Source organism: Terrapene carolina, unplaced genomic scaffold (assembly GCF_002925995.2).
Source record: "Terrapene carolina triunguis isolate 2854851 unplaced genomic scaffold, T_m_triunguis-2.0 Scaffold68, whole genome shotgun sequence".
Taxonomy (NCBI): domain Eukaryota; kingdom Metazoa; phylum Chordata; order Testudines; family Emydidae; genus Terrapene; species Terrapene triunguis.
The window spans coordinates 50,525,496-50,552,246 of record NW_020664419.1 but is presented as its reverse complement, the minus strand read 5'-3'; the positions used below and the strand labels follow the sequence as shown (position 1 = coordinate 50,552,246).

The 26,751-nt window shown below is 45.4% G+C and overlaps 1 protein-coding gene across 1 annotated transcript in view; it reads left to right on the top strand.

Annotated features, from left to right (window-relative positions):
• Positions 1–26,751, top strand: part of NELL2 (neural EGFL like 2) — a 230,977-nt gene that overhangs the window by 67,532 nt on the left and 136,694 nt on the right. The window contains exon 9 of the mRNA XM_026648958.1: positions 8,932–9,034. Coding sequence (XP_026504743.1) covers positions 8,932–9,034 — 103 coding nt within the window. The remainder of the gene's footprint in view (positions 1–8,931; positions 9,035–26,751) is intronic.

Below are 26,751 nucleotides of genomic sequence, written 5' to 3'. Positions count from 1 at the left end.
AGGCAACTGCCTAGTTTGCCTTAATGGTAGCACCGGCCCTGCAATTACCAATGGGCATACATCAGCTTACACCATTATTTAAAAAAGGTCAGTGCTTTAAATGTCTGTAGGAGTGCTATTGACACACTGGTTTGATACTGGGTTCTGTAATGTTACACTGCATTGGTTTACAATATAGCACAAATTACAGAAATATCCTGGTTGAAGTGCAGGAATAAGTGTTATACATGTAAAATGTGAGCTTTACTTGCAATTAACAAGAACTCTTGCCTCCCCATCTCTCAAGTTCATGTGTTCTGCATGTGATCTGATAATTACCTGCAAGTAGTTTGGGTATTGCAAAATGGATGCTTCACAGAGATAAGCCACTTGCCAAATCCTTCTTGCCCTACTCGCATCAGTAGTTCCATGATGTCATTGGGTAAAGTAAGCGGCAGCATGTCTCAGCTTCCAATTTTTCTGCTCTAATGGCTGAACTTAATCATTTAATATTTCACAATAACCACTTAGTCATCATCTGACTCCATTTTCACACATGTACTTTTCCACTCTGCAATCCTGGATGGTAGATGGCAGTTAGATCATTATTTAGTTATATGGAAACTGTTTACCAATGTAATAACTCATCTTTGTGAAATGTGTACAGCTGTCCCGAGCTGAGCAGAGGATGACTAAATTGGATCAGTGCTATTGTGAAAGGACCTGCATCATGAAGGGCACCACCTACAGAGAATTTGAATCCTGGACAGATGGCTGTAAGAACTGCACTTGCATGGTATGGCTACAATTTGAGTAGAGACTCAGGGACCCTGATGTCCTCTTTATCTACACCAGTGGTTCCCAAACTTGTTCCGCCGCTTGTGCAGGGAAAGCCCCTGGCGGACCGGGCTGGTTTGTGTACCTGCCGCGTCTGCAGGTTCGGCCGGTCGCGGCTCCCAGTGGCCGCGGTTTGCTACTCCAGGCCAATGGGAGCTGCTGGAAGTGGCGTGGGCCAAGGGACGTACTGGCCGCCGCTTCCAGCAGCTTCCATTGGCCTGGAGCAGTGAACCGTGTCCACTGGGAGCCGCGATCGGCCAAACCTGCAGACGTGGAAGGTACACAAACCAGCCCGGCCCGCCAGGGGCTTTCCCTGCACAAGCGGTGGAACGAGTTTGGGAACCACTGATCTACACTTTTAATGAGACAATATAATGATGAAACGTTCACAGTTTCTTCTTTGAGTTCTTGCTCATATCGATTCTAATGAGGTGTGCTCGTGCCGCGTGCACGGCCGTCGGAGAATTTTTACCCTAGCAACACCCGGTGGGTCGGCTGTGGAGCCCCCTAGAGTGGCGCCTTCATGGCACTCGATATATACCCCAGCCGACCCAGCCCCTCCTCAGTTCTTTCTTACCGCCCATGATGGTCGTTGGAATTGTGGAGTCCTGCTTTGCTGCTCTCCACTCTCCCTAGCATAGTTTATAGTTAATAGTTAATAGGTCACAGTTAATAGTTAATAGTTATAGTTGTTGATAATTATAGTTAGTATTAGTGGGGTTGGGGTTTTTTCCCCCTCCTTCCCGATTTGTCTCTTGGGCTCATGCCCAACGCTCCAGGATTTAAGCCCTGTGGTTCCTGCTCTAAGCCCATGCCAACGGGCGACCCCCATGACTCTTGCCTGAAGTGTCTGAGGGAGTCTCATCAAGCAGACTAGTGCAGGATCTGCAAAGGGTTTCGTCCCCGGACTAAGAAGGAGCGGGACTTTTGTTTAAAACAGCTCCTCATGGAGGCGGCCCTTAGCTCTCAGTCTCCTGCGGCACGCCAGGATCTGGCACCGAGCCCCTCGGTGCGCAGCACCCCGGCGGCAGCAGTAGGAGCTACACCATGGTTGGACTCTGACCGAGACCCGTGGCACCAACGCTACCCGGCACTGCAACCGACATCATAGGCCCGGCAACACTCCCATTCTCCTGGCCAGAAGCGGCACCAGAAGCCGAAGAGGGTGGCCCGCCTCCTCAGAGACCAGCCTCTCTGGAACCGCCCGTGGAGACGCGTCCTGCAGGGGAGCATCAAGGGGCACAGCTTCGGCACCATTGACTCTGGTCCCAAGGGGAGAGCTGTTGAGTCTGGTGCCTCTGGACTCCCCGACACGCAGCGTGGTTGAAGTCCAGTTGCTGTCCGCTCCGGATACCTTTGCGGCTGCACGTGATCTTATTGCCATGACGGCATCGGTATCCCCTCAGCCTCATGCCAAGGCACCGGTTCCTGTATGTGCGGCACTGTCCCGGGGCAAGCCGGCCCTAATCCACCCACCGGCACCATTGGTCGAGCTTTGGCACTGGTCCCGCTCTCGGCACCGCTCCCGACGCCGCTCGCAGTCCTGATGCTGCTTGCAGTCCCGACACTGCTCTCCTTCGCGGCACCGGTCGTACTCGCAGCACTGGTCGTACTTGCAGCACCGCTCCGACTTCCAGCACCGGTGTCAGCCATGGCACCAATCTGCCCGCCGGTCGCTGTCGAGGAGCAGATCCCGGAGCCAACACCGCTCTCGATGCTGGTCATCATCTTGGCCCAGCTCTAGATCCAGGCACCGTTCCAGATCCCAGTACTGGTCCAGGTCCCGGTACCGCTCCCCAGCGTCATGGCACTATTCACCATTGCCTCGTTGATGCTACCCGGCGCAGATTCGCTCGGCACCACCATGGCCCTCATGTTCCACTTCTCATTCTTCAGGATCGGAGGCGGGGTCACGTTTCTCCAAACACCGCCATTTGGACCATAGCCGCCTGGAGTCAGGGGCTGAGCATTGGCAGGCACAGGAGCAAGGTCCCGTTCAAGGGCCCACTCAATGGCCCTTCTGGATGCCCTGGGCGTAGCACCAGGCCCAGGTGCTCTGTCTGGGTCTTCTCGATCAGCCCTGTTCGAGACATGAGTGCCAGAAGCTACCGCCAGTCAGCCCACATCGGAGGCAGGAGACCATGGCGGCTTCTCTCCCCGCTACAGGACCTCCTCCAACACTGGTTCCTGGTTCGGGTCCTGAGGTGGCTGGCACAGAACAGCTGGGCCCACCTCCGCAAGAGGCCCTAGATTACCCTCTTTTCCCCAGTGGCCTCCTCCTCCTCCTCACCTGACGAGGTGGTGGCAGGAACTGCAGTCTCGGGTCCCTCTCTGATAGACCTCTGTGCCCACCAGGACCTCCTGTGCAGGGTGGTGTGGAATATGAACCTGCAGGTGGAGGAGATGGTAGAGGTGGAGGACCCCATGGTGGATATTCTGTCCATGGAAGCTCCATCAAGGGTGGTCCTACCCCTTATTCGGGCCATCTAAACCACCGCCAGAACAATCTGGAAGACACCTGCGTCCATTCCCCTGACTGCTAAGGGAGTGGAGCGAAAATCCTTTGTCCCCTCGAAGGGGTATGCTTATCTGTTCACCCACCCACAGCCCTGTTCGCTCGTGGTGGCGTCAGTGAACGAAAAAGAACGGCATGGCCAGCAGGCCCCAGCACCCAAATCGAAGGATGCCAAGCGCCTTGATTTGTTTGGGCGCACAGTTTACTCCTCAGGGGGACTTCAGCTCAGGATCGCTAATCAGTAGGCGCTCCTGAGCCATTACAATTTTAACTCCTGGAACTCCATGCTGAAGTTTAAGGAGTTAGTACCTCCTGAGTCCAGAGAGGAGTTTGGGGCTTTAGCGGAAGAGGGCAAAACAGTAACACAGACCTCGTTGGAGGTCTCGCTGGATGCTGCAGACTCCGCTGCACGTACTTTGTCCTCAGGGATCGCGATGAGACGTATCTCCTGGCTGCAAGCCTCCGGTCTACCACCAGAATTTCAGCAAACACTACAGGACCTCCCCTTTGATGGAGAGGGCCTATTTTTGGGAAAGACAGATTTAAGGCTACAAAGCCTTAAGGACTCAAGGGCAATAATGAAGTCCCTGGGCATGCACACACTGGCTACCCAGTGGAAACCCTTCAAGCCTCAGCAGCCACAACAACGCTCGTATCCTTCTCGACTGAGGCAGGATTTCTATAGGCAGTGGGGATGTAATGGCAGGAGGAAGCCCTCCAACCGCCCCCCTCCCATCAGGACAAGGCCAGGGCCCGACCAAGCCTTCGTCCAGCTCAAAACAGGCCTTTTGAAGGGACGCCCGAGGACGGCATACCGGACCTCGTTCAGGATCCTACTCCACCTTTCTTGAATTGTTTATCCCATTTCCTCCGTGCTTGGTCTCAGATAACCATGGACCGCTGGGTTCTCCGTGTGGTGGAAGTGGGATACTCTCTCCAATTTTCTTCCTCCCCACTCTCCTTCCCCATCCCTCTTCAGGGACCCTTCTCATGAGCAACTCCTTATTCAGGAGGTTCAGACGCTCCTCGCCATGGGGGCGATTGAGGAGGTTCCGAAGGAGCTAAGGGGCAGGAGGTTTTACTCCCGGTATTTCCTAATCCCCAAGGCAAAGGGCGGGCTTCGGCCCATTCTGGACCTATGCGGACTCAACAAGTTCATGGTAAAGTTGAAGTTCCGCATGGCCTCCTTGGGCACCATTATACCTTCCCTGGATCCTGGAGACTGATATGCCACCCTTGACATGAAAGACGCATATTTCCACATAGCGATTCATCCAGCGTACAGGCGCTTTCTCTGCTTCGTGGTCAACCACGAACACTATCAGTTCACGGCCCTTCCCTTCGGTCTCTCCATGGCCCCCCGAGTGTTCACCAAATGTATGACGGTCGTGGTGGCCTTCCTTGGTTGACAGCGGGTGCAGGTATACCCTTACCTCGACGACTGGCTTATCCGGGGACACACCATAGAACAGGTGCAGTCCCACTTCCGTTTGGTCATGGACACATTTAATCGATTAGGCCTCCTTCTCAATGTGGCAAAGTCGACACTAGAACCGACTCAGAGAACAGAATTCATCGGGGCAATTCTGGACTCCGTGCAGGCACAAGTTCTCCTGCTGGACGCTCGTTTCCAGGCTATAGCGGCCCTCGTCCGGAGCCTTCAGAGCTTCCCAACCTTGTTGGCAAGAAGTTGCTTGAGTCTTCTCGGCCACATGCCTTCCTGCACATATGTAACCAGGCACACCAGACTTCGACTCCGCCCGTTACAAGCCTGGCTGGCATCAGTCTATTGCCCAGGTCGAGACAACCTGAACTTGGTTGTCACCATCCCGGAGTGGGTCCTGGCCTCCCTCCGCTGCTGACTAGATCCCCGGGTGGTCTGTGAAGGAGTCCCTTTTCACAGCCCCCAGCCCTCCTTGTTCCTGGTCACGGATGCGTCAGCCCTGGGAAGGGGCGCCCACCTTGGGGACATTCAGACGCAGGGCCTATGGCCCCCGTCCGTGCTCTCCCTTCATATCAACGTCCGGGAGCTAATTGCGGTACTTCTGGCCTGTCAAGTCTTCCAGGAGCGGCTGCAGGGTCGCTGTGTGGCGGTCCTCACAGACAACACCACGGACATGTTCTACATCAACAAGCAAGGGGGGACCCATTCCTCCCCTCTCTGTCTGGAGGCTGTTAGACTGTGGGAATTCTGCATAGCCCACTCCATTCACCTGGTGGCGTTCTTTCTACTCGAGGTCCAGAACACGCTGGCGGACCACCTGAGCAGTTCCGTCTGCTCCCACGAGTGGTCGCTATGATCAGATGTCATCCACCCCATCTTCCGAAGGTAGGGGTTTCCCCACGTCGACTTCTTTGCCTCCCGCAGCAATCGGAAATGCCCGGCTTTCTGCTCCCTCCAAGGCCACTCCCCGGGCTCTCTCACAGACGCTTTCCTGTTCCCGTGGACGAGTCGACTGTTTTACGCCTTTCCCCCATTCCCCCTTGTGCACAGGGTCTTGCTCAAAGTGCACAGGGACAGGGCACGAGTGATTTGGCGTGGCCCAGACAGCATTGGTACTCTACGCTATTGGAGCTCTCTGTGGATGCTCCAGTCCCATTGCCTCTTCTTCCAGACCTGATTACTCAGGATCACGGTCGCCTCTGCCATCCCGACCTATGGACTCTCCACCTCATGGAATGGATGCTGTGTGGCTAAACCCTTCAGAATTTCTCTCTTCGGAATCTGTACAGCAAGTACTCTTGGGCAGCAGGAAGCCCTCTGCTTGGGCCACATATATGGCTAAGTGGAAGCGGTTTTCGTGCTGGTGCACTCAGCACAACACACCCCCTCTCCAGGCGTCCGTGCCTCTCATTTTAGAGTATCTCCTGGATCTAAAACAGCAGGGCCTGGCAGCATCTTCTGTCAGAGTTCACCTGGCGGCCATCTCGGCTTTTCACCCGGGTGCGAATGGCTGCTCTGTCTTCGCCAATCCCATGGTTGGCAGGTTCCTCAAGGGCCTGGACCATCTCTACCTACAAGTTTGACAGCCAGTTCCCACATGGGACCTCAACCTGGTCCTCTCCAGACTCATGGGGTCCCCGTTCGAGCCACTGGCCACCTGCTCCCTTTTCTACCTCTCCAGGAAAACTGCTTTCCTTGTTGCTATGACGTCGGCGCGGCGTGTCTCCGAGCTGAGAGCCCTTACCTCGGAACTGCCTTACACCATTTTCCATAAAGATAAGGTGCAGCTTCGACCTCACCCGGCCTTTCTTTCCAAGGTGGTATCGGCCTTCCATATCAGCCAGGACATTTTTCTTCCAGTTTATCCAAAACTACACGCCAGTCGCCAGGAGCAGCAGCTGCACTCCCTCTATGTCCATAGGACCCTTGCTTTCTACATTAAGCTCACAAAGCAGTTTAGGAAGACGACCCAGCTCTTCGTTGCAGTGGCAGACTGGATGAAGGGCCTCCCCGTCTCCTCTCAATGGATCTCTTCATGGATCATGTCCTGCATCCGTGCTTGCTATGATCTGGCCGGTGTACCAACCCCGCCCCTCACTGCTCACTCCACAAGGGCCCAGGCCTCGTCATCGGAGATCTGCAGGGCAGTGACTTGGTCTTCGGTGCATACTTTCGCCTCGCACTACGCCATCGTCCGGCACGCCAGAGACGACGCAGCTTTCGGTAGAGCAGTACTGCAGTCTACATTGCTTCACTCCAACCCCACCGCCTAGGTAAGACTTGGGAGTCACCAAATTGGAATCAATATGAGCAAGCACTCGAAGAAGAAAAAACAGTTACTCACCTTTGTAACTGTTGTACTTCGAGATGTGTTGCTCATATCCATTCCAAACCCGCTCCCCTTCCTTTCTGTCGGAGTAGCCGGCAAGAAGGAACTGAGGAGGCGCTGGGTCGGCTGGGGTATATATCGAGTGCCATGAAGGCGCCACTCTAGGGGGCTCCACAGCCGACCCACCAGGTGTTGATAGGGTAAAATTTCTCCGACGGCCGTGCACGTGGCACGCACACACCTAATTGGAATGGATATGAGCAACAAATCTTGAAGAACAACAGTTACAAAGGTGAGTAACCGTTTTTTTCTCAAGGTAGCAACAATCAAGTCCTAGCAAACCTGTTTTTCTAAAGAACCACAGTGTATTAAAAATGTTTTATATATTTTTTCAGCAGGATCAGCATATGTAGTTTTGCCCCATTTTTCTTGCATGCTTAGGAGGATGCTAGGTAAAGTAAGAACTATATTGGAAGCAATATGCTTACCCCATCAAGTTTTCCCCAAGTATTGTATTACAGAGTGTTTCTCTGGATAATTAATTCCCTGGTTTTTTCGTATACCTTAAATATAGCTTTGTTCTTAGCAGATGATTTAATGGATCCCTTGTTCCTGATTCCATTAAGTCTTCTTTGGTTACATCTAGATCAACATGTAATAAAATGTAAAATGTCAGTGCTGTATGCATGTCCTATTATACCACAAATAAAAAAGGGTTTGTTTTAAGGTGGATGGAAGACCCCCTCAGGTACCAAAATTCCAGAATTAATTGCATGTATCTTTGCAAGTACCAAATTATAATGTCTTGGTTAATGCACATCCATTTTAAAACATTCATTAATACCTGATCCAAAGCCCATTAGAAATCAATGGAAAGACTCCTATTGACTGCAGTCAGGGCCGGCTCCAGGCACCAGGCACCCAAGCTGGTGCTTGGGGCGGCACCTGGAGGGGGGCGGCGCGGCGCTCTGGCCGCCGGGGGGAGAGCCGAGCCCCAGCCGGGGCTCGCCGCCCTCTCGCCGCCCTGCCCCCGGCGCTCTGGCCGCCGGGGGGGCGTGGGGGGAGAGCCGCGGGGGGCGGGGGGGGGGGCGGCTGGAGGCTTTTTTGCTTGGGGCGGCAAAAAAGCCAGAGCCGGCCCTGACTGCAGTGCACTTTTGAGTAGGCCCAAAAGCCCTAGATCGATGTGCTGCAGTCTTTAATACCTTGAACTGTTTTTCTTAGGCTTATTGTCTTTTTGTTCCACAAATTTCTGGGGGGAAAATTACCTGTTCAATTTTTAACAGTTTGTTGTTAGGTAGTAGAAGTTGTAAGTAGAAGAAACTACCAGTAACAAACCTAGTTCGATATAGTCAGATAAAATGCCTGTGATTGAGATAAAGTGTTAAATACATGCTATGTTTTTGTCTCAGATTTTTCATACAGCTATGATATTATTATCTTTTTAAAAATGAATTCAGTCTTTCATGTGAAAATTGTAAGGCACAGTATTGTTCTATGAGGCTTTTATACTTCACACTAATCTACCAATTTGCAATTGATTGGCAGAATGTCTATGCGCCAAATGATTTAAGATTTCTTTTTACCAAGCAAAACTATTTTCATCTTAATGAACACATCAGACTCATATAAAAAGCCTACTTGGAGTAATAATTTTTTAAAGACTTAGGGTCGAATCTTTCTTTATAATAATAATTAAGAGAAACATTGTAAATATGACTTATTTTGGTATTGCTGAGGAGTTTTTCACATTTAAGAAACCACTTGTAAATTCATGTATTTCACAAAAACTTTATTTTATATTAAAACCTTTTTTTTTCTTCTTCCCAGAATGGTACTGTGCAATGCGAAGCACTGATTTGCCCACTTTCTGATTGTCTACTGAATGCTGCTCCTGCGTATGTGAATGGCAAGTGCTGTAAAGAATGCCAACGTAAGTTTTATTGTGTGGTGCTTCTTTCTGTCAAATAATATACTTTGAAATCTGAAAGGAAGATGTATGTACCTTTCAAAAGAGATGTCACCAATAGAGCTGGTTGCAAAATGGTTTGTTTGGGACCTTTTGTGGAAAATTTCAGCTTTGTTGGAAAACAGCAAATTTTCTAGCTACTGAAATTTTTTCAGTTTTCAGCCAAAAAATGTTGGTTTTGGAGGTTTCAGTTTTCTGGCAAAAAATCAAAACATTTCAAAAAAAGCAGACATTTTCTGTGAAAATTTTCATTTAAACCAAAATCTTATTTTCCACTAAAAAGAAAGTTGACAAAAATTGTGTCAACAAGCCTTAGTCACCACTATCCCCATCTTTGAATGCAGTCTTATTTGATTGGTTGGCTGGCTAGACATACAGATACATCAAGTCATAGAGTTTAAGGCCAGAAGAGACCGCCAGATCATCTAGTCCAGGGGTTCTCAAACTGGGGGTCGGGACCCCTCAGGGGGTCGTGAGCTGTCAGCCTCCACCCCAAACCCCGCTTTGCCTCCAGTATTTATAATGGTGTTAAATATATTAAAAACTGTTTTTAATTTAAAAGGGGGTCACACTCAGAGGCTTGCTGTGTGAAAGGGGTCACCAGTAAAAAAGTTTGAGAGCCACTGATCTAGTCTGACCTCCCATATATCACAGGCCACCAGTACCACCTGGCACCCACACACTAAACCCAACAATGGAAATCAAACCAAAGTAAAAGAAACCCACAGAAGACTAGATTATTATGTGCCACAGACAGAGAATAGGATGGATTGAGGTGCACCTGTGCCCAAGGCCCCCCAGGGAAATGATTAAATGAGACATATCCAGATAATCCTGGCAAGTGACCTGCACCCACATGCTATGAGGAAGGTGAAACACCCACCCCCAGCATCACAGCCAATCTGACCTGGGGGTAGGGTGACCAGATGAGAGGAAGAAAATATCGGGACACATTGGGGTCGGGGGTGTTCACCGGCAGAGCAAAAAAAAAAAAAGCCGAGTGCTGCCGGCAGAGAAAAAACAAAACAAAACAAAAAAACCTAGTGCTGCACGTATCTATGATCCAAAGATGGGTTGGGACGCGGGACAAACACCTAAATATCTGGTCACTCTACCTGGGGGAAAATTCCCTCCTGACCCCACATATGACGATAGTTAGACCCTGAGCATGTGAGCAAGAACCAGTCAGCCAAGCACCCGAGAGAAAAAATGCTCAGAATACTTGTGCCTTGAACTTGTTTTTCAGCACTATTCCAGTCTAGAAGAATATACTTCCAAAATAACATTACAGCATTAGAAATAATGATCTGCTTTATGACTCTTGTTCTGCAATTAAGGAAACAGTAGACCATGGCTTAAACAACCACCCAAGAGACCAGAAAAAAATCGGTAGCTAGAGGTGTTCTTTCACAAAAGGTCATACAAAAATCTACTGGGTTCTGCATGGGGATAATTTAAAGTGATCACTTAAGATAGGGGTTTGCCTGTGGTTTCACTGTATTTTGGGGATGATTACAGTCAGGATTGTGGAGGGGAATTTTTAAGTTAATCAAATCCATGGGAGGGCTGATATAGTACTTGAGGTTGATTATGTCCATGGTGGACACATATACAGTATTTACTTATACTAAGCAATGGCTTTTCTTAAGCTTCTGTACATTAAACTGTGCATGTATTTCTTTGTTCTAGAATTTTTGAGGTTGTCCTGTGTGTTTCATTGGTACCCTACAGTTGTGTATAATTTTTTCTAATAATATAATTTGTGCAAGAACTCACAGCTGATTAGAATGACTTGTTGTAAGGAAAATTCAAGAAGACATTTTGTACTCCATTGATCTTACTCCCACAGTTCATTTATATTTAATTTTGTTAGAAGTTACACAAAGACCATCCCATTTTATAAAGCCTTATTACCTTATTCTAGTAGATTAAATCTAATTGAGAGGAAATTGGAATTCAAATATACTTTTTTACCAGCAACATATGATTTCTGTGAGGAATAGATGGCTCAGGGAATTGATAATAGGATATGAGACTTGTCAACTCTAAGTCAGTATTTCAAATTTTGCCCATGTTGATAGAGACTGAAAGACATTTGAAATCCATTTGGTCAGCTACAATATGTGAAATGAGTTGTTGATCTCCTATGGACAAGTGTCCACATCACAGTTGGTATTTTTGTTGGCAGGCTCAGCAGAGAGGGCAAGAGCTGAATGGGCATGATGAACAATGAGCCTGTCTTACAGAAAGTGGGACCTTTTGGTAATGGTTGAAATGCTTGGTACCACAATATGATGAAGCTTGCACCATCATTACCTTTTTGTGTGTATTTAATGTAATAGATGACTTCAGTTTCCAGTGCTGTTAATCCAGCGCCTCTTGCACCATTAATTCAGTTGTTCAGTCAGTGTGTCATCCAAATACACACACATATGCAATTTCTAATAAAGTAGCAGAAATAAATGAACAGAGCATAAAATGATCTCTTATTTCATCTTGGTTTTTAAAGTTAATAATTCATTTTTCAATTTATTTCATGAAAGGCAGAAATGTAGACTCTGGGGATATGAACATATAACTATAGGTTCCATTTTGTTTGCTGTATTCTCATTTTCATTTTTTAAAATTCCTTTTTATTAATTAATCTTTATTTATTATTAAGTTGATAATCTTCATCAAGAGAAATTTTCACATGTACAGGGAAAAGTAAAGTAATGGTAACACTTACATTGCTTTATGAAACAGTACCACAAGAAAATTGATATCATGGAACTTATTGTATATCAAAATGGGATGAAATCCTGGGCTTAGTTTGTGACCCTAATCATCATAAGACTGAACAAGCCAGAGTGCCAGAAGTCAGACTGTTCCTGATGATGGTAAACCCCAGGGAATGGGGAGGGAGGGTAAAGGACACATATGGAATATGTATTTGCTTCACAGGTATGTTTTGTGGAGTTGCTTGTGGTGTTGGCACACTCATGCAAATGCTAAGTAGACTGTGTCCCTGTTTCTTTCCTGCACCTTCAACTCGTGCCTGGAGGTTACTGAAGCTCTAGTGCCCTGTAGTCACTGTGCTTGGCCATGTGGTGGTGGGAAGGGCAAGAGTGGAGTGCCTTTGTTATGTTTCGATGGGGGAGTGGAGCAGGGCATCTATGGCAGCCTTGTCTCCCATTCTGTTACACACCAGGCAGGGTTCTTCCATCCATTACTTCATTAGCATAGCTTTCCATACCTTGTGACCTACGGGAACTGTACAAGGGGTGTGAGCAGGGGCCAGGATCTGGCTTAATGCTACCTGGCATATGTGAAATCTGGATATGTACAGGATTTAAGATGGCAGGCTGCTAAGTGTTTTACAGGTTTGTGAACTATTTCAGTGACTCTAGTGGGGAATCTGATGGATTAGGAATAGGACTGGGAGTTACCTGGTTCTGACACTAATTGCTGTGTAATCTTGGCTATGTCTCTGATACTCGGTTTCCTCATCTGTCTAATAGTGATACCTCACAACTAAATGTTTCTAAAATGCTATTTGTGTACAAAAATATTGCTTAGCCTTGTTGGTAGGAGAGGTGGGAATTTAGGACCAGCCCTGTACTTAACCCATTAGGCCACATAGCTCAGTGGAAAGGAGGCAGGTGAGGCTTCTCTTTTGGGAGCACTTTAAAAAATGTACAAGTTTGGATTTTTCAATAAAAGCAGCTTTTCAGTTTTTCTTAAACTTCCAATCCATGAAGAATTAAATGCATGAAATCTTGCTGAAAATTTTCATTAAATTGGTTTCATTTTGTGGACACTTTACCAACTCTAAAACAGCTCTAGTTCTGATGGAATAGCACCAGAAGTAAACGTGGCCCATTGTGTTTGTTGTCAGAGGTGCCGACTTTGTGATTTCCCCAGGGGTTCTGGACCCCTGCTCTGCCCCAGACCCCTCGCCCGCTCCACCCCTTCCCCCAAGTCCCACCCTGTGCCACCACTCCCCCGTCTCTTCCTGTCCCTTCTCCTCCCCCTCCTTCCCAGCGCCTCCTGCACACCGCTGAACAGCTGCTTGCGGCGGGCAGGAGATGCAGGAAGGGAGGAGGAAGAGCTGATCCGCAAGGCTGCCGGTAGGTGCTGAGCATCCACTGGTTATTTTGGAGCACCCACAGAGTCGGTGCCTATGTTTGTTGTGTGAATGTAGGTGCTGCCAACAGTAGGAAGAACAGCATATGCAAACTAGTGTTCTATTTTCTATTAGCCTTAATGAGCTGAAAAGATCTGCAGTCTTTTGAGGCACATAAATTGGAAAATGTGGATCTGTTTCAGCCACAGGCAAGCTATTCAGCACAAAGCCCAGTCAGGCTACTGAAGCATATTTCTTTAGATCAATGGCTGCCTCCCATGGAGAGCTGCATGGAGCAGGAGAGCAAGGGCAACTTTCTTCCCTTTTCCCAATGCAGTTTTTATCCTGACTCAGAAGGTGTTATGTGAGAGACGTTCAGATTATTAACTCCCTACCTCTAATAGAAGGTGCTCACATACTATACTGATAGGCACTGATATAAAACCCCAAAGTAGATATAGAGAGCTTAAACTCCTCCCCCTACCTATAAAACAACACTTGGGTTCATGGTCCTGACTCAGAAATTACAAGAAATTTGTTTTTATTTATTTTAAATGAATCCCAAAAGGCCTGCCAATGCCCTTCTCTATTTAGCTGAGGCAATAGGTCCTCTTGTAACTGTCCTATGTGTCAAGGTATAAACACTGTATTGTGTCACTTACAGTGTGATATTTTCATGGAGCAAGTACATTTTTAACATAGCTGTTGTTTCGTAGATTTTAAAGCTATAAGTGACCATCATGCCAAACCAACCTATATCTTGATTTTTAGTAAGACTTTTGACACCATCCCATATGACATTTTTATAAGAAAATGTGGGAAAGGTGGTCCAGATGAAATTACTATAAGGTGGGTGCACAACTGGTTGAAAGATTGTACTTAAACAGTAGTTATCAATGGTTCACTGTCAAACTGGGAAGGATGTGAACAAATTGGAGAGAGTCCAGAGGAAAGCAATAAAAACAATAAAAGGTTTAGAAAACCTGACCAGTCAGTAGAGGTTTAAAAAAATGGTCATGTTTAGTCTTGAGAAAAGAAGATTGAGGGGGGACCTGATAAGTCTTCAAATACGTTAAGGGCTGTTATAAAGAGGATGGTGATTGATTGTTCTCCATGTCCACTGAAGGTAGGACAAGAAGTAGTGGGTTTAATCTGCAGCAAGGGAGATTTAGGTTAGATATTAGGAAAAAACTTTCTAACTATAAGGATAGCTAAGCTCTGGAATAAGCTTCTAAGGGTAGTTGTGGAATTCCCATCATTGGTGGTTTTTAAAAACAGGTTTACTTGGTCCTACCTTAGGGTGGTGGGTGGGTGGATGGGTAGGGAGGAACTGGACTTGATGATTTCTTGAGATTCCCCTTCCAGCCCTATGTTTCTGTACTTCTGTGTTTCTAAGATTATAGAAGTGTCTGACACAGAAGTAATTTTCATTACTGAGTACTTGTTTCCAAGAAGACAATACTGCCATTCCCATTATCCTTTTATTTGAATGACTACTTACAGGGGGACTATTGTAGGAGTTTATGCACGTATCTGTGATCCAAAGCCATTTAAATCTCTGGAAAGACTCCGACAGAGTTAATGAATTTTGGTTTGAGCCTATAATCTTCTAGTCTTGAAGCTCCCACTATGGTTCTCCATGTATTTGTTTCTTCTAATACAAACTAAGATATTGTTAATTATTGTTCAATGTAGTTGAATTCACACTATTAAACTAGCATTGTAGGTAACTGTAAGACACGTAATATTGTGTTTCTTCTCGTCACACTTTTATTGCTAACCAAGACAAGGGTGATATATACAGGGGACATGATTAAAAAGAGAAAGTTGGAAGTGATGGTTGTTATAAAATGGATGGATTTTGTTTTGGAAACCTGGCTTGTTAATTTTAATCATAATGTCAAAGAATGTTAAACCTTTCCATGAGTATAAATTATTAAAAGATGTTTCCTTGCTTTACTCTTTGACACAACAGTCCTTTTCTCAAACTGCTCTATAGTAACATGAGAGAGGGGTTGCAAAGAACTGGTGGCCTTCATTTGAACAACAGGCGACAATTAGGGTTGAAACCCAAAGCCCACTGCAATGAAGTATAAATTGAAGTTCTTGGCAAATCCGTGAACGTTTGCCTAGGTCCCAACACTTTGTGGAGTTAAGCTGATGCTGTTCACACAGCACAAGACCCATTCTCCCCATCTGACAACCATCCCTCTCCACAGCTGCTCCCTTCCCTCCAGGCTGCTAGAGTCCCACAATCTTGTCTTAAATGTCTTTTATAGCAATTGCAGCATATCATACCAGCACTTTACTCTCATTGAGCTACTCCACTGCCAAAGACATTGCTGTATCTTGGTCCCTCCTGTTCTCTGCCACTGGCACTCACTAGTTTAGTAATACTTTGCTCTAATTCTGGTTATTGGTATTGGTGTGGAGGTGTGTGTGTGATGGTTAGTGGCCTGTGATATGCAGGAAATCAGACTAGATGATCAGGTGGTCCCTTTTGGCCCTAAACTTTATGACTCTAAATATTTGTTGGAAAACCATCTGGCTATATATATATTGTCAAAACAATGTTTACATACCTGCTTCTCATTTGAAAAGTTGGAGAAAGGTGTAAGGGGTCATTCTCCCACACTATGTGATCAGACCATGAATTCAAGCTTTCTTGACTTCCAGCTCCTTGCTCAGTCCAGAGCATGCTGCCTCCCAGTCACCTGTCATATAGTCTTAGTAGTGTAGTCTAGTGGAAAGGGGAAATAGACCACTGAGTGAAGTGTTTGATGCATCATCATTGCAGATAGTCAAGAATAGTTTAGATAGGGCCAGATCCAAAGCCCATTCAAATTAGTGGGAGTCTTTTGATGGACTGCAGTAGGTCTTGGATCAGACCATTGGTGAGACAGTGAATAGATCAAAAATATGGAGAAGCTGCATTGGGTCAAATGTTTTTTTTCTGGTCTATTGTTTCTCTGGTAGTGATGCTACAGTCATTCAAATGTTGTGGGTTTTAAAAAATATGGATGAAAGTCAGGGACATAAGCTTTTCAACCATTGCAAAGGATCAGCTGGTCTTCAGTCATAAATCTTTATATTTGTCCTTTTAAGATACCAATGTAAACAGAGAAGAAATTCTACTCTTCTCGTGTAAGTTTCTGAAAAAGCAGAGAAGTTGGGCACAGTACTTTCAAAGTATCAGCAAAAGAGTGCTAGACATACCAGTCACTAGATTGTTCAATGGAACAGTTGAGTTTATGGTGGACTCCTGCTTTCGGTGTGCATACTTTCTGAATGCTACTTAGCATTTTGGCAGAGTAGTGTCCCTACAGCTTTAGCTCTCTAGGTAACCTATTCTGAAATGACTCACGTCACCTGATTCCTCAAGCCTTTGAATAATATACAATGATAGTACTACGTGATAATGACAGAAATAAATGCCTTATGTACCAGGTAGTCCCACAGAGATGAATTACACTGTCACAACATACTCTACTGGATATTTACCCAGATTGTACTAGTGTTCTGCAATATTGTGTCTTGAGTTTTAGTGTCTTAAGCGAAATGGACTTGTTCTTAATTTAGGAATAGTACAAATGACTAAAAACAAACAAACAAAAAGAAACAAATTTGAGGGGAAAATACGACTGTGTCTATGTTGGTCAGTGAAATCAATGAGTTACTCCAGATTTACAGGGGTGTGACTTGAAAATAGAACTTGGTCCTCGATATTTATTCATCTTCTTGTAACTTTCCCCATGATTCCCCACAGGCGTTTGCTGGAGCCTTTAAAATTCAGCTATCCTAAAAAGGTACTGTATGTCTAATATGCAACTGACCCAAAGTCTATTAAAGTGAATAGAAAGATGCCACTCGATTTCAGTGGGCTTTGGATCAAGTCCTATGTGCTTAGGCTGGCATGGAGAATAAAGGTATAAAGAACCATATGACCCTAACTCCTCCATTCTAGCTTTGATTTCTTGTTTTAAGATTCTGGCATGGGTTATTAATCTAGGGCAGTAGCAACTTCTATATTTTGCATCAATCATGTTTTGTTTCCATTGCCAAACACTAGGGGACCACTAGGGGCTTGGCTTATGCCTTGAATGAGCACTTTTTGAATTTATAAAATAGATGAGTTGCTTGCATCAGGAAAGCAATGGTACAGTCTCGCATCCACTAGCTACTCAACAGTTTCCTCCTGAGAAGGGAACCCATTGCTAGTTAGTCTCCTGCACTGTGGAGGCAACTAAAACATAACTTACTTACAGTTACTGGAATTCTCAGAATAGATTGCTTCCACACAGTCCAGCTCTCCCTTACTCGTTCCTCCGTCCCCTTTTATTCAGAGTCTCAGCGTCCTGAACAAGCAAGAACTGAGCAAGTAAATGCAATGTGCCTCTCTATAAGCTTTCATGCATCAGAGTGCATGGCTCTCTCCTAAGATAGTTGTTTTTTAATGGTTCTGGGGGATCTGAACAGAATGGCACTCAACTGGAAGACTGTAGATCTGGGGGCAATGTATCACTGTATTAGGAGAATTCCAGTTAATGGTAAGTAACCTAATTTTAGTCTCTTTGTCTGCCTAAGGAATGAATTATAAAATAAAATAAATTTAAGAATATTGTTATTCATTAAAATATCTTCGCATTCATATACAGCAATCCTATGTGTTAAGAACAAACTGAAATACAATATTGGTAATATTACCATTAGAGAATTAAAAAATTTCCACACTGAAAAGTAGCTGTAGGCATCTTTTTCCCTTATAACCTATTATTGTGTAGAACTTTAGCTCTTTCCCTTTCCTTTTCATTACATTCTCACCAGGGAGTTCACAAATTATAAAATCTCTGCAGCAAATTATTTTTTTTATTTCCAGTGCAAATAAAATTGAACATATATGTTAGATATGAATATTTTGGCACTCATAGTACTGGGAGTAGGCATCTCAACAGTGTTGCAATCTTTCCAGGATGTCACTACTTGTATTTCAATAGTTCTCATCTTGTAAGTGGTAAGAAAAATATGGTTAACTTTTTATGTAGGAAAATCACATTTTGTGTGTGTGATTTCAAGATGCTCATTCTTGCTGGTAAGTGCTATTTCAGGGAGTGCACTGCCAATTCAGAAACCTGTACTAGATATTCTAGCACGTGCTTGGAAGCTCGTATTTTGGAGTACAATGCCTGTGATACCAGCAACAGTGATCTGTAGAGGACTGTGTGCTCTTAAAAGGATGAGTCTGGTTGTACCTGAAAACCCAAGAACTGAAAGGCTTGAAAAGATCCATCAAGGTCACAAAGAAATAACAAAGTGCAGCATCAGAGCACATCACAGCATCTGATGGGCTAGACGATCAAAACAGATTTAGGACTCCGTGGGAGCTATGTAATTTGTGCAAAAAAAAAAAAAAAAAAGAGCACAATGGCAGTCTCAGGCCTTTTTGATGGCAGAACTGCTACACAGGACAGGGCGATCTCAGAGGAAGGGAGAGGCGCATAGAAGGAAAGGTACTGCAAAAAGTCAAGGTGTCATTGTCAAAAGAGCCATATGTTCAGCAGCCCAACAGCTCCTAGAGAGTGGGAAACAAAAAAATAGAAGGAATGGGGAGAATAAAACTAAATTGAAAAATAAAATACAACAGTGTGATCTTACTCACATAAGATTATAAGAGAAGGTTGAAAAATTAAGTGGGAAAATGGGTTAAACAAAGAATAATATAATTTTTTTTAAAAAGATAATGATATAAACAATACCGCCAGGAGCATCTAATTATGAGTTTAGTAAAGAATCCAAGATTTCTTGCATTGGAATTAGGTGGGGCTCTTTTTACAGGTCAGACATTAATTTGTCATTGCTTTGTTATCCTACATCTCATTATATGAACAATCTAATAAGGCACTCCAAAATTCTAAGTGAGGCAACCTTAGAACATGACACATGTGCTTGTAATTACATAAAAACTTAAACCCGTAAAGCGATTAGGACATTTAGTGACAATCCTGTCATACATTCCTCAGTTCTATTTGTGTCTGTTCCCTTCAAAATGATCTTTGTCTTCCTACCCTTGTACTTAAAAACTCTCCTGACGTCTCTGATGTACCCTGCCATCATATTTGCTTTTTTCACTGCAGTTGGGCATTGGGCTGAAGGCTACAATAATTCCCAAATTTCTTCTCTCATCATTATTCTGCACCTCTGACCATTTAGAAGTCATTTTGACATCTCCTTTTTTTCTTGCCTTCTGATTTTATTTGCATTAAGAGGAAAGTGCTATCCACTTGTGTAGAAAATTAGGTGACAGTTTAAAATAGCTGACTAGAATTTTCTTTTATATACTGTTTCTATCAAATTTACTACTTTATCTGGAAAATCTGTTTGCATAAATTTTGACTATAAGTTTGAGCTCCTAGTAATAATTCTGGCAGTAACACTCCACTGCCTCTTTCCATCTTGGAAAGAGTATTGTGTATTGAAATTTTTAATTCTGGTTTCCCAACTTGCATTTTAGCCAGTTATTTAATTGGTGGAATTTTGTGAAACTCTTAAAATTTTTTGTTAAACATAATTTTTCTTAATGGATGAGTAAAATATCAAAATATCATTTACTGATTTTTTTGTTTTTGTTTTGTTTTTGTTTTACGTTGTCAATCATCATGGCAAATGGGGGGCTAGAGTGAGAAGATTTTGTGCTAGGGCTGGTAAATTTTCATAGCTGGCTTGTGGTGATTGCTGTATCCTACTTATGTATCATGGCATTAAAACTGTGCTACAGTGGGCATCATTGCCTGATGTAATAAAATGGGGATGAAAAGCTTGGTATCTGTTAGCAGGGGAAGTTTCTACCCTGTTCTGAACCTGAAAATAAGATTTTTTTTTCTAGCTTGTTCTGAAAAAGGCACCCAAATACTTATCATCGTAGCAAGTGGACTTTTGTACTCTCCGTAGCTAGGGAATGATGAACTACTTTGATTCACCCTATATCATCTCTCCCTTGAGAAAGACATCTAAGCTCTAGCTTCAGTTCTTTAAGCTGCCTCTTTTAAATTAGGCTCACATTTGCCTTTCTCAGATCTATGTTTTGTGTCTGACATTTTATATTCAGGTTTGCCCCCATAACAAAGACAGATTTCTGGTTGTAGATGTTTGTTCTAGTTTTGAGCAGATTACTTCCATGCATTCCTGAAATTGTAGCATCCTCTATTACAGGGGTCGGCAACCTTTCAGACGTGGTGTGCCGAGTCTTCATTTATTCACTCTAATTTAAGGTTTTGCATGCCAGTAATACATTTTAACATTTTTAGAAGGGCTCTTTCTATAAATCTAGAATATATAACTAAACTATTGTTGTATGTAAAGTAAATAAGATTTTTAAAATGTTTAAGAAGCTTCGTTTAAAATTAAATTAAAATGCAGAGCCCCCTGGATTGGTGGCCAGGACCCAGGCAGTGTGAGTGCCACTGAAAATCAGCTCGCGTGCCGCCTTCATCACCCGTGCCATAGGTTGCCTACCCCTGCTCTATTAGTCCGATTTTACAGACTTGTAGAATGGTAGGTTGTATTATCAAGATGCTCTGCGCTGTTCTATCCGCAGAAATAACTTTGAATGAATCCTTTGTACATCTTAATCAGCAGAAAGTCAATTCCTAGTATAAACACAGAGGTAATGTCAACTTTTACATACAGTATGCTGTGCTATACAGTTGCAGGCCTTTAACTAGGGTAGGAAATCATAAAATTATAAAAATCATTATAGACTTAAACATTGTCCATTAGGTATTTTACCTCCATATATACAGAGTTGTTGGTAAGGGAATGATGCATATTCAAAAACTTCTCATGTTATTGAGTTTTGGGTTAATAAGTGTTATTGGTTAATAAAGGAATCACATGCTAGTTTCTAATCATTCCTTCCCATCATTACAATACCCTGCCAAATTGTGACAGGTTCCCCGGGTTGAAACCTGAAACTGGGGTACAGCTGAGCCTCTGTCTTACCAACCTGGATTCCCTCTCACACTGTGATGCTGTGCCAAGCTGCAAACCCCTCCAGGTACTGCACTTACACAGACATCCACGGCAGGGACACACCCAACTGAGTTACATGAATGCTTTTCCCAGCCACTCATGAACTGACGATAGAGAGGCTCCAGCCAATTCCCCACAACTCCCCAGCCTAGGATTCCAGAGCTGTACTGTCTTGCCCTGGTCAGAAGCCTGACCAGTATAATTTTATTACCCAGTCTGCCCCTCCCTCAGTGTGGAGAGGACATGCACTAGCGCTTGTTCCTGAGCAGATTTCCCTTTGCGCTTCAACCAAAACCCAATGTTTTAGGTAAAATGTAAAAAAGATTTATTAACTACAAAAATATAGCTTTTAAGTGATTATAAGTAGTAAGTGTACAGATCAAAGTTGGTTACCTAAAAAAATAAAAGTAAAATCGTAATCTGAGTTCTATAAACTAGACAGGATTTGAATCAAGCAGTCTCACCCTGATGGTATAGTTCCTTTAATACACAAGCTGGGATTCTCCTTTCCAGCCTGTGACAACCTCCCCCATTCAAAGTCTTTGTTCTCCAGACATGTTCCCAGGTGTTGAGTTGTGAGGGGAGTGAGGACAAATGATGAAGTCACTTCCCCTCCTTTATAGGTTCTTCCAGCTTGCTGGAAAGATCTTTTCCTATGAGGTGAGTCAAGCAGTGTCCATTGTCTGTGCCACCTCTGAGAAGTCTTCATTGTATACAGATCCTGTGATGGTCCTTGGTAGTGTTGATTCCCCTTAATGGGCCATTCACGCTGTCTGGCTTCTCCATTGTTGTACCTGGAAGGCTGGTTGTGGGTGTTTCCAACCTTACAACGTATTTCAGTAACACATACATAGCAAAACTTCATAACTTTGCATACAATTATAGCATATACAATCCAAGAGGATATTAATGTTCAACAGATCAAGACTTTTAAAATGATACCTCACAAGGCATACTTTGTTCAAACATATCATAATTACATGACCATGGTAAATCTAGGGGTGCAGTGGGGGTTGCTTTGGGATACAGAATGTCACACAAATCTTCTTCCTTTTATCCATTCCACGTGGTTAAGCCTAGCTCTCTGTCCATGTTCCTGACATGGATCCTTGAACATTATTCCATGGGAGTGTGATGGGATGTCCACCCCACACAGGTGTAGAAGGGATTAACCGTGCCCTGCTCTACAGTGGAGCAGTGGAGGTGAGTGCTCCACAGGGCCTAGAGAGGCTACAAGGGAAACATCCAATGAGAGAGAGGCTGAAAGGAGCAGCCAATCAGGGCCCAGAGGGCTCACATAAAAGGAGCTGCAGGGCCAGAGGCAGTCAGTGGCTGCTGGGCACTCAGGAAGTGAGGACTGTGTCCCAGAGGGACTGAGAGAACTGTAAGTACCTTAGACAGAGCAGCTGCTAGCAGGGATTGGGGAGCAAGAGGGAACTCCTGGCTGTCTGCTGAGATTGGACAGCTGAAGGCCCTGAGGTGATGGCGAAGAATGTACTGATGCTGTGGGGAAGAGGCCAAAGGAATTGTGGCAGTGTGTAGAGAGGTTAGAGATGCAGCAGGAGGCTGCCAGCTATAGAGTCCCTCGGCTGGGATCTGGAGTAGTGGGTGGGTCTGGGTCCCCTCCACCAGCCACTGGGGAAGTGGCTAGACTAATGACAGTGATACCCACCCCTGGAAGGGGAAAACACAATTGGTGACACGGCTGGAGCTATGAAGAGGACACTGAGGTTCCTGGAGTGACACAGGTCTACAGAAAGACAATGACAGGAGAGGCACCACCAAAAGAGGGCACACCCACTGGCGGAGCTAATCCCTAAAACGGCCAGTAGGAGGTGCCACTGTGGTGGGTGTGCCATGTCATATGGAGTTTTTTGCCTGAGTAAAAAAACTGCAGGACTGAGTCTTAAAAGCATGAGCAAATAAATAAAAATAATCCTCCTGACTTCTGTTACATTGCTCTAAAATGTCCACTATGTAGTGCACAACATTTTTTCATGTGGGTGGAAAGCTTTTTACCAGGGCTGTTTAAATTTAATCCCAATCAGTCTTCCCTCTTGCTGACAATTGATCATAGACTGCAAAAGCCCTGTCCTTATTTCTTTTTAATAAACTTCACATTTTCTAGTCTAATCTTGTCTAAGTGTATTTGCAAAAACAACAAAGAGTCCGGTGGCACCTTAAAGACTAACCGATTTATTTGGGCCACTTCTTCTCATGAAAGCGTATGCCCAAATAAATCGGTTAGTCTTTAAGGTGCCGCCGGACTCCTTTTTGTTTTTGTGGATACAGACTAACACGGCTACCCCTGATAAGTTTATTTGAACAGAGCTCAAGATGCTTTATTTGTTAAATAAAAATTTTTTAAGAAAAGAAGAGTTCCTCGCCCTTGAAGAATGAAGGCTCTGTGCTTATTCCCTGTTCTGAAGACTGAAGATCATATTGCAAAACAAATACACAGATTTGTAGCTTTTAGAAAGCAACGTACAGCATTCCAGGGTTGATCTGGAACCAAACAGATGTATCATCAGGTCTTTAAGTTGAAAAATGTCATTCAAGGACATGTGAGTTCATTTGAACAATATTTGTACTTGTCATATTATTGATATTGTGGTAGCATCTTGGAGCCTCAGACATACATCAGTACCCTATAACAGGGAGTGGTCTATCTCTTTAAAGGTAGTAGGAGTCAGCCCTACCAACTCAGCCTGTTCCATGGCATGGTCCTTTAAAGTTTTGGGAGTTTGGATATACACAAGCCCTAGGAAGGGACAGAGGCAGATACTGGGAGGGAGGAAGTGATCCCCAGGGGTGGTCCCAATTAGTGCTTGTGGGGGAGGGTGAATTGGACTCATGCTACCATTCCTTTAAGAGCCCAGGACCAGGAGCTTTGGAGTGCAGGGTGGATCAAGGCTCCCCTCTGTCCCAGACTCAGGGTCATCCTTAGGATTTATGGGGCCCTACGCAGTATTATTAAACTGGTGCCCCTATGCTCTACTGAAGGTGGTCCCCAGCCGGCACCGCTGACCCCAGTGTGTTGAGGGGGCACAGCCATCACCCCTGCCCCCGGACCTCCAGAACCCCCCCATTGCTGACACACACTGAGCTTCATACACAGCAGATGCTGCGGCAGTGGCTCAAACAGGCTTCGCGCTGGCACATGGGGGCTGCATCTTGCCACAGCCCACGGCCCTCCTGCAGGCTGTAGCCACTCCTGGCTCACCACGAGCATTTTGACAGGAAGTATCAAGCAGTAATAACAACAATAATAATACAAGTGTAAGTGTGTGTGTGTGTGTGTGTGTGTAAGAGAGAGAGAGAGAGAGAGAGACTGAGAGAGAGCCAGTGTGTGTGCGTGTGACTGTGTGTTGGGGGACTGTATGACAGAGTGTGTGTTGGGGAGTATGAGACTGTGTGTGTGTGACAATCTGTACTGGGGGACTGTGACTCGTGAGTGGCAGAGTGTATGTGGGTGTGAGAGCCAGTCTGTGTGTGAGAGAGACAGTGTGTGTTAGGGAAGTGTGAGAGACAGTGAGCGCACTGTCATGTTAAGTCTCCCCCCCCTTCCCTCTCTCCTGCTTGGCCCTGCTCTCCCCACTCACCGCTGACTCGTGAAAGTTTCACTCCTCCTGTCCTGGCCCTGGCCCGGCCCCCGCCGGTGACTAAGTAGCTCAGGCAGGCAGGGTCCAGGGAGGCACTCCGCTTCGGGTGGTGGTGGGCCGGGCCACTGCATCACCAGTGACCGTCCACACAGCTCTGGGCTTCCCTGGGCTGGGGCGGCAGAGCTGGAGGCTGGAGCCCTCAGCCAGCCGACTGAGGAGCGAGTGAGGGAGAGGGCGAGGTTGGGGGCGGGGAGAAGCCCGCCGGCCCAGCACGGGGTGGGGGGGGGGGGGGAGGGAGTTTGAGAAGAAAGGATTCCAGCCGCGGCCAGCAAGGGGAATGGTGCCCCAAATTTTCGGGTGCCCTACGCAACCATGTATGCTGCATATGCCTAAAGGTGGCCCTACCCAGACTATCAGGAGAAGCTCTGGGAAGGAGAGCAGCATATATGCTGTCTTCTCCAGCACGAGAGAGACTAGCACCAGGAGGACTGCTGACCTCTCCAAGCTGACAGGTGAAAGGACTGAGTAAAAGGAGTCAGTTTGAGAGAAGTTGATGGAGGACTGCTCCTGGCCTGAATTATAATCCAGCTCCAGGAGGAGGGCCGTGGACTCCTGATTTAAAGAGAGTGAGACTGAATTATAACCCAGCTCCAAGAGGAGTGTTGGAGACTCCTGAACTTGGGGGCAGATGCTTGTTGGCATTAGAAGAAGGGTTGGACTTGGGGGCTAATGGGAAGGGGTTTTGTATCCTGTAAAGAGGTTAATAAATGAGACCCCATAAAGGGGGTATCTTGTTCTCAGTACCCAGGTCTGAGTAAATGATTGCAACCACCCAGAAGGAACTGAGGGCTGTGTACATGGAGACCATGCTAGGCCACCAGAATTTGTGCCCAAGGACAGCGCTTTGTCACAGACCCTATTGTGCTAGGTACTGTACAAACACAGTTCTAAAAGACGGTCTCTGCTCCAGAGAGCTTATAATCTTAGTATAAGATAAAAGAGAACAGGTGGATACAGAGAAACAGGAGAGCCAAAGGAACTAGTGAGACATAGTCCAGTTAAATTTCTTTCTCTTGGACTGCTTTCACAGCTGTCTGTGTACACACTTCCAGTTAGCAGGTTCTGAGTTCTAAAGCTTAAGATTGGTCCATGATCGGTAACTAGCAAGGGCTGTTTCTACTACCAGACTTTCCCTTCTTCACAACCTGTCTTTCGGATATTTACTTCTACGGCTTTACCATTGTTTAGGGAAACAATAGCCAATTTGTCAGTCTTTATAGTTTAGTACTGTACTATAATCATTATCATCAAACACTCATAGTCGATTGAGAAGTGTTGCGCCAGCCAGAGTGACCAGGTTTGATGGTGTCACACCAGGCATCATATAGTGAAGTTCCCAGGTCTGGCTCAATCTTGTGAATCAATGAATCTCTTGGGTGGCCCCTAGGATGGTGCCAGGTAGGATCAGGACATGCACCCCCTTGCACATTGATGGAGAGTTTGAGAGCAGTGCTCTGGGGTATTTTTGTCCTGACAACATGACTGAAGAGCATGCAATGCTGCTTTTTAATATAATGAGTGACTGAAGCAAGGGCAGATCTCTGAGAGATTGACAAATATTTCCTTTATGTTCAGGATTTGTTGCAGACTGCATATGGAATGCCTCTAGCTGCTCCAAGTCTGCCTGTAAGAGGGTCCAGGTTTCTGACCCAGATAGTAGTATAGGTAGTACACAGGTTTGATAGATCCTGAACTCTGTCTCAGCACAAAGACATTTTTGCCTCCATAGGTAGGACATGGACTTCACGCAGGAGGTAGTGAGACATATTCATCAAAGAACGTCTGGTTTGCTGTGACCATTGGAACCTGTTTGCAGCCTAGGTAGCTGAACTTGTCAGTGCTCTCCATGATACTCGATCCCACCTGCACTGGCAGGTATGGTGGTGCAG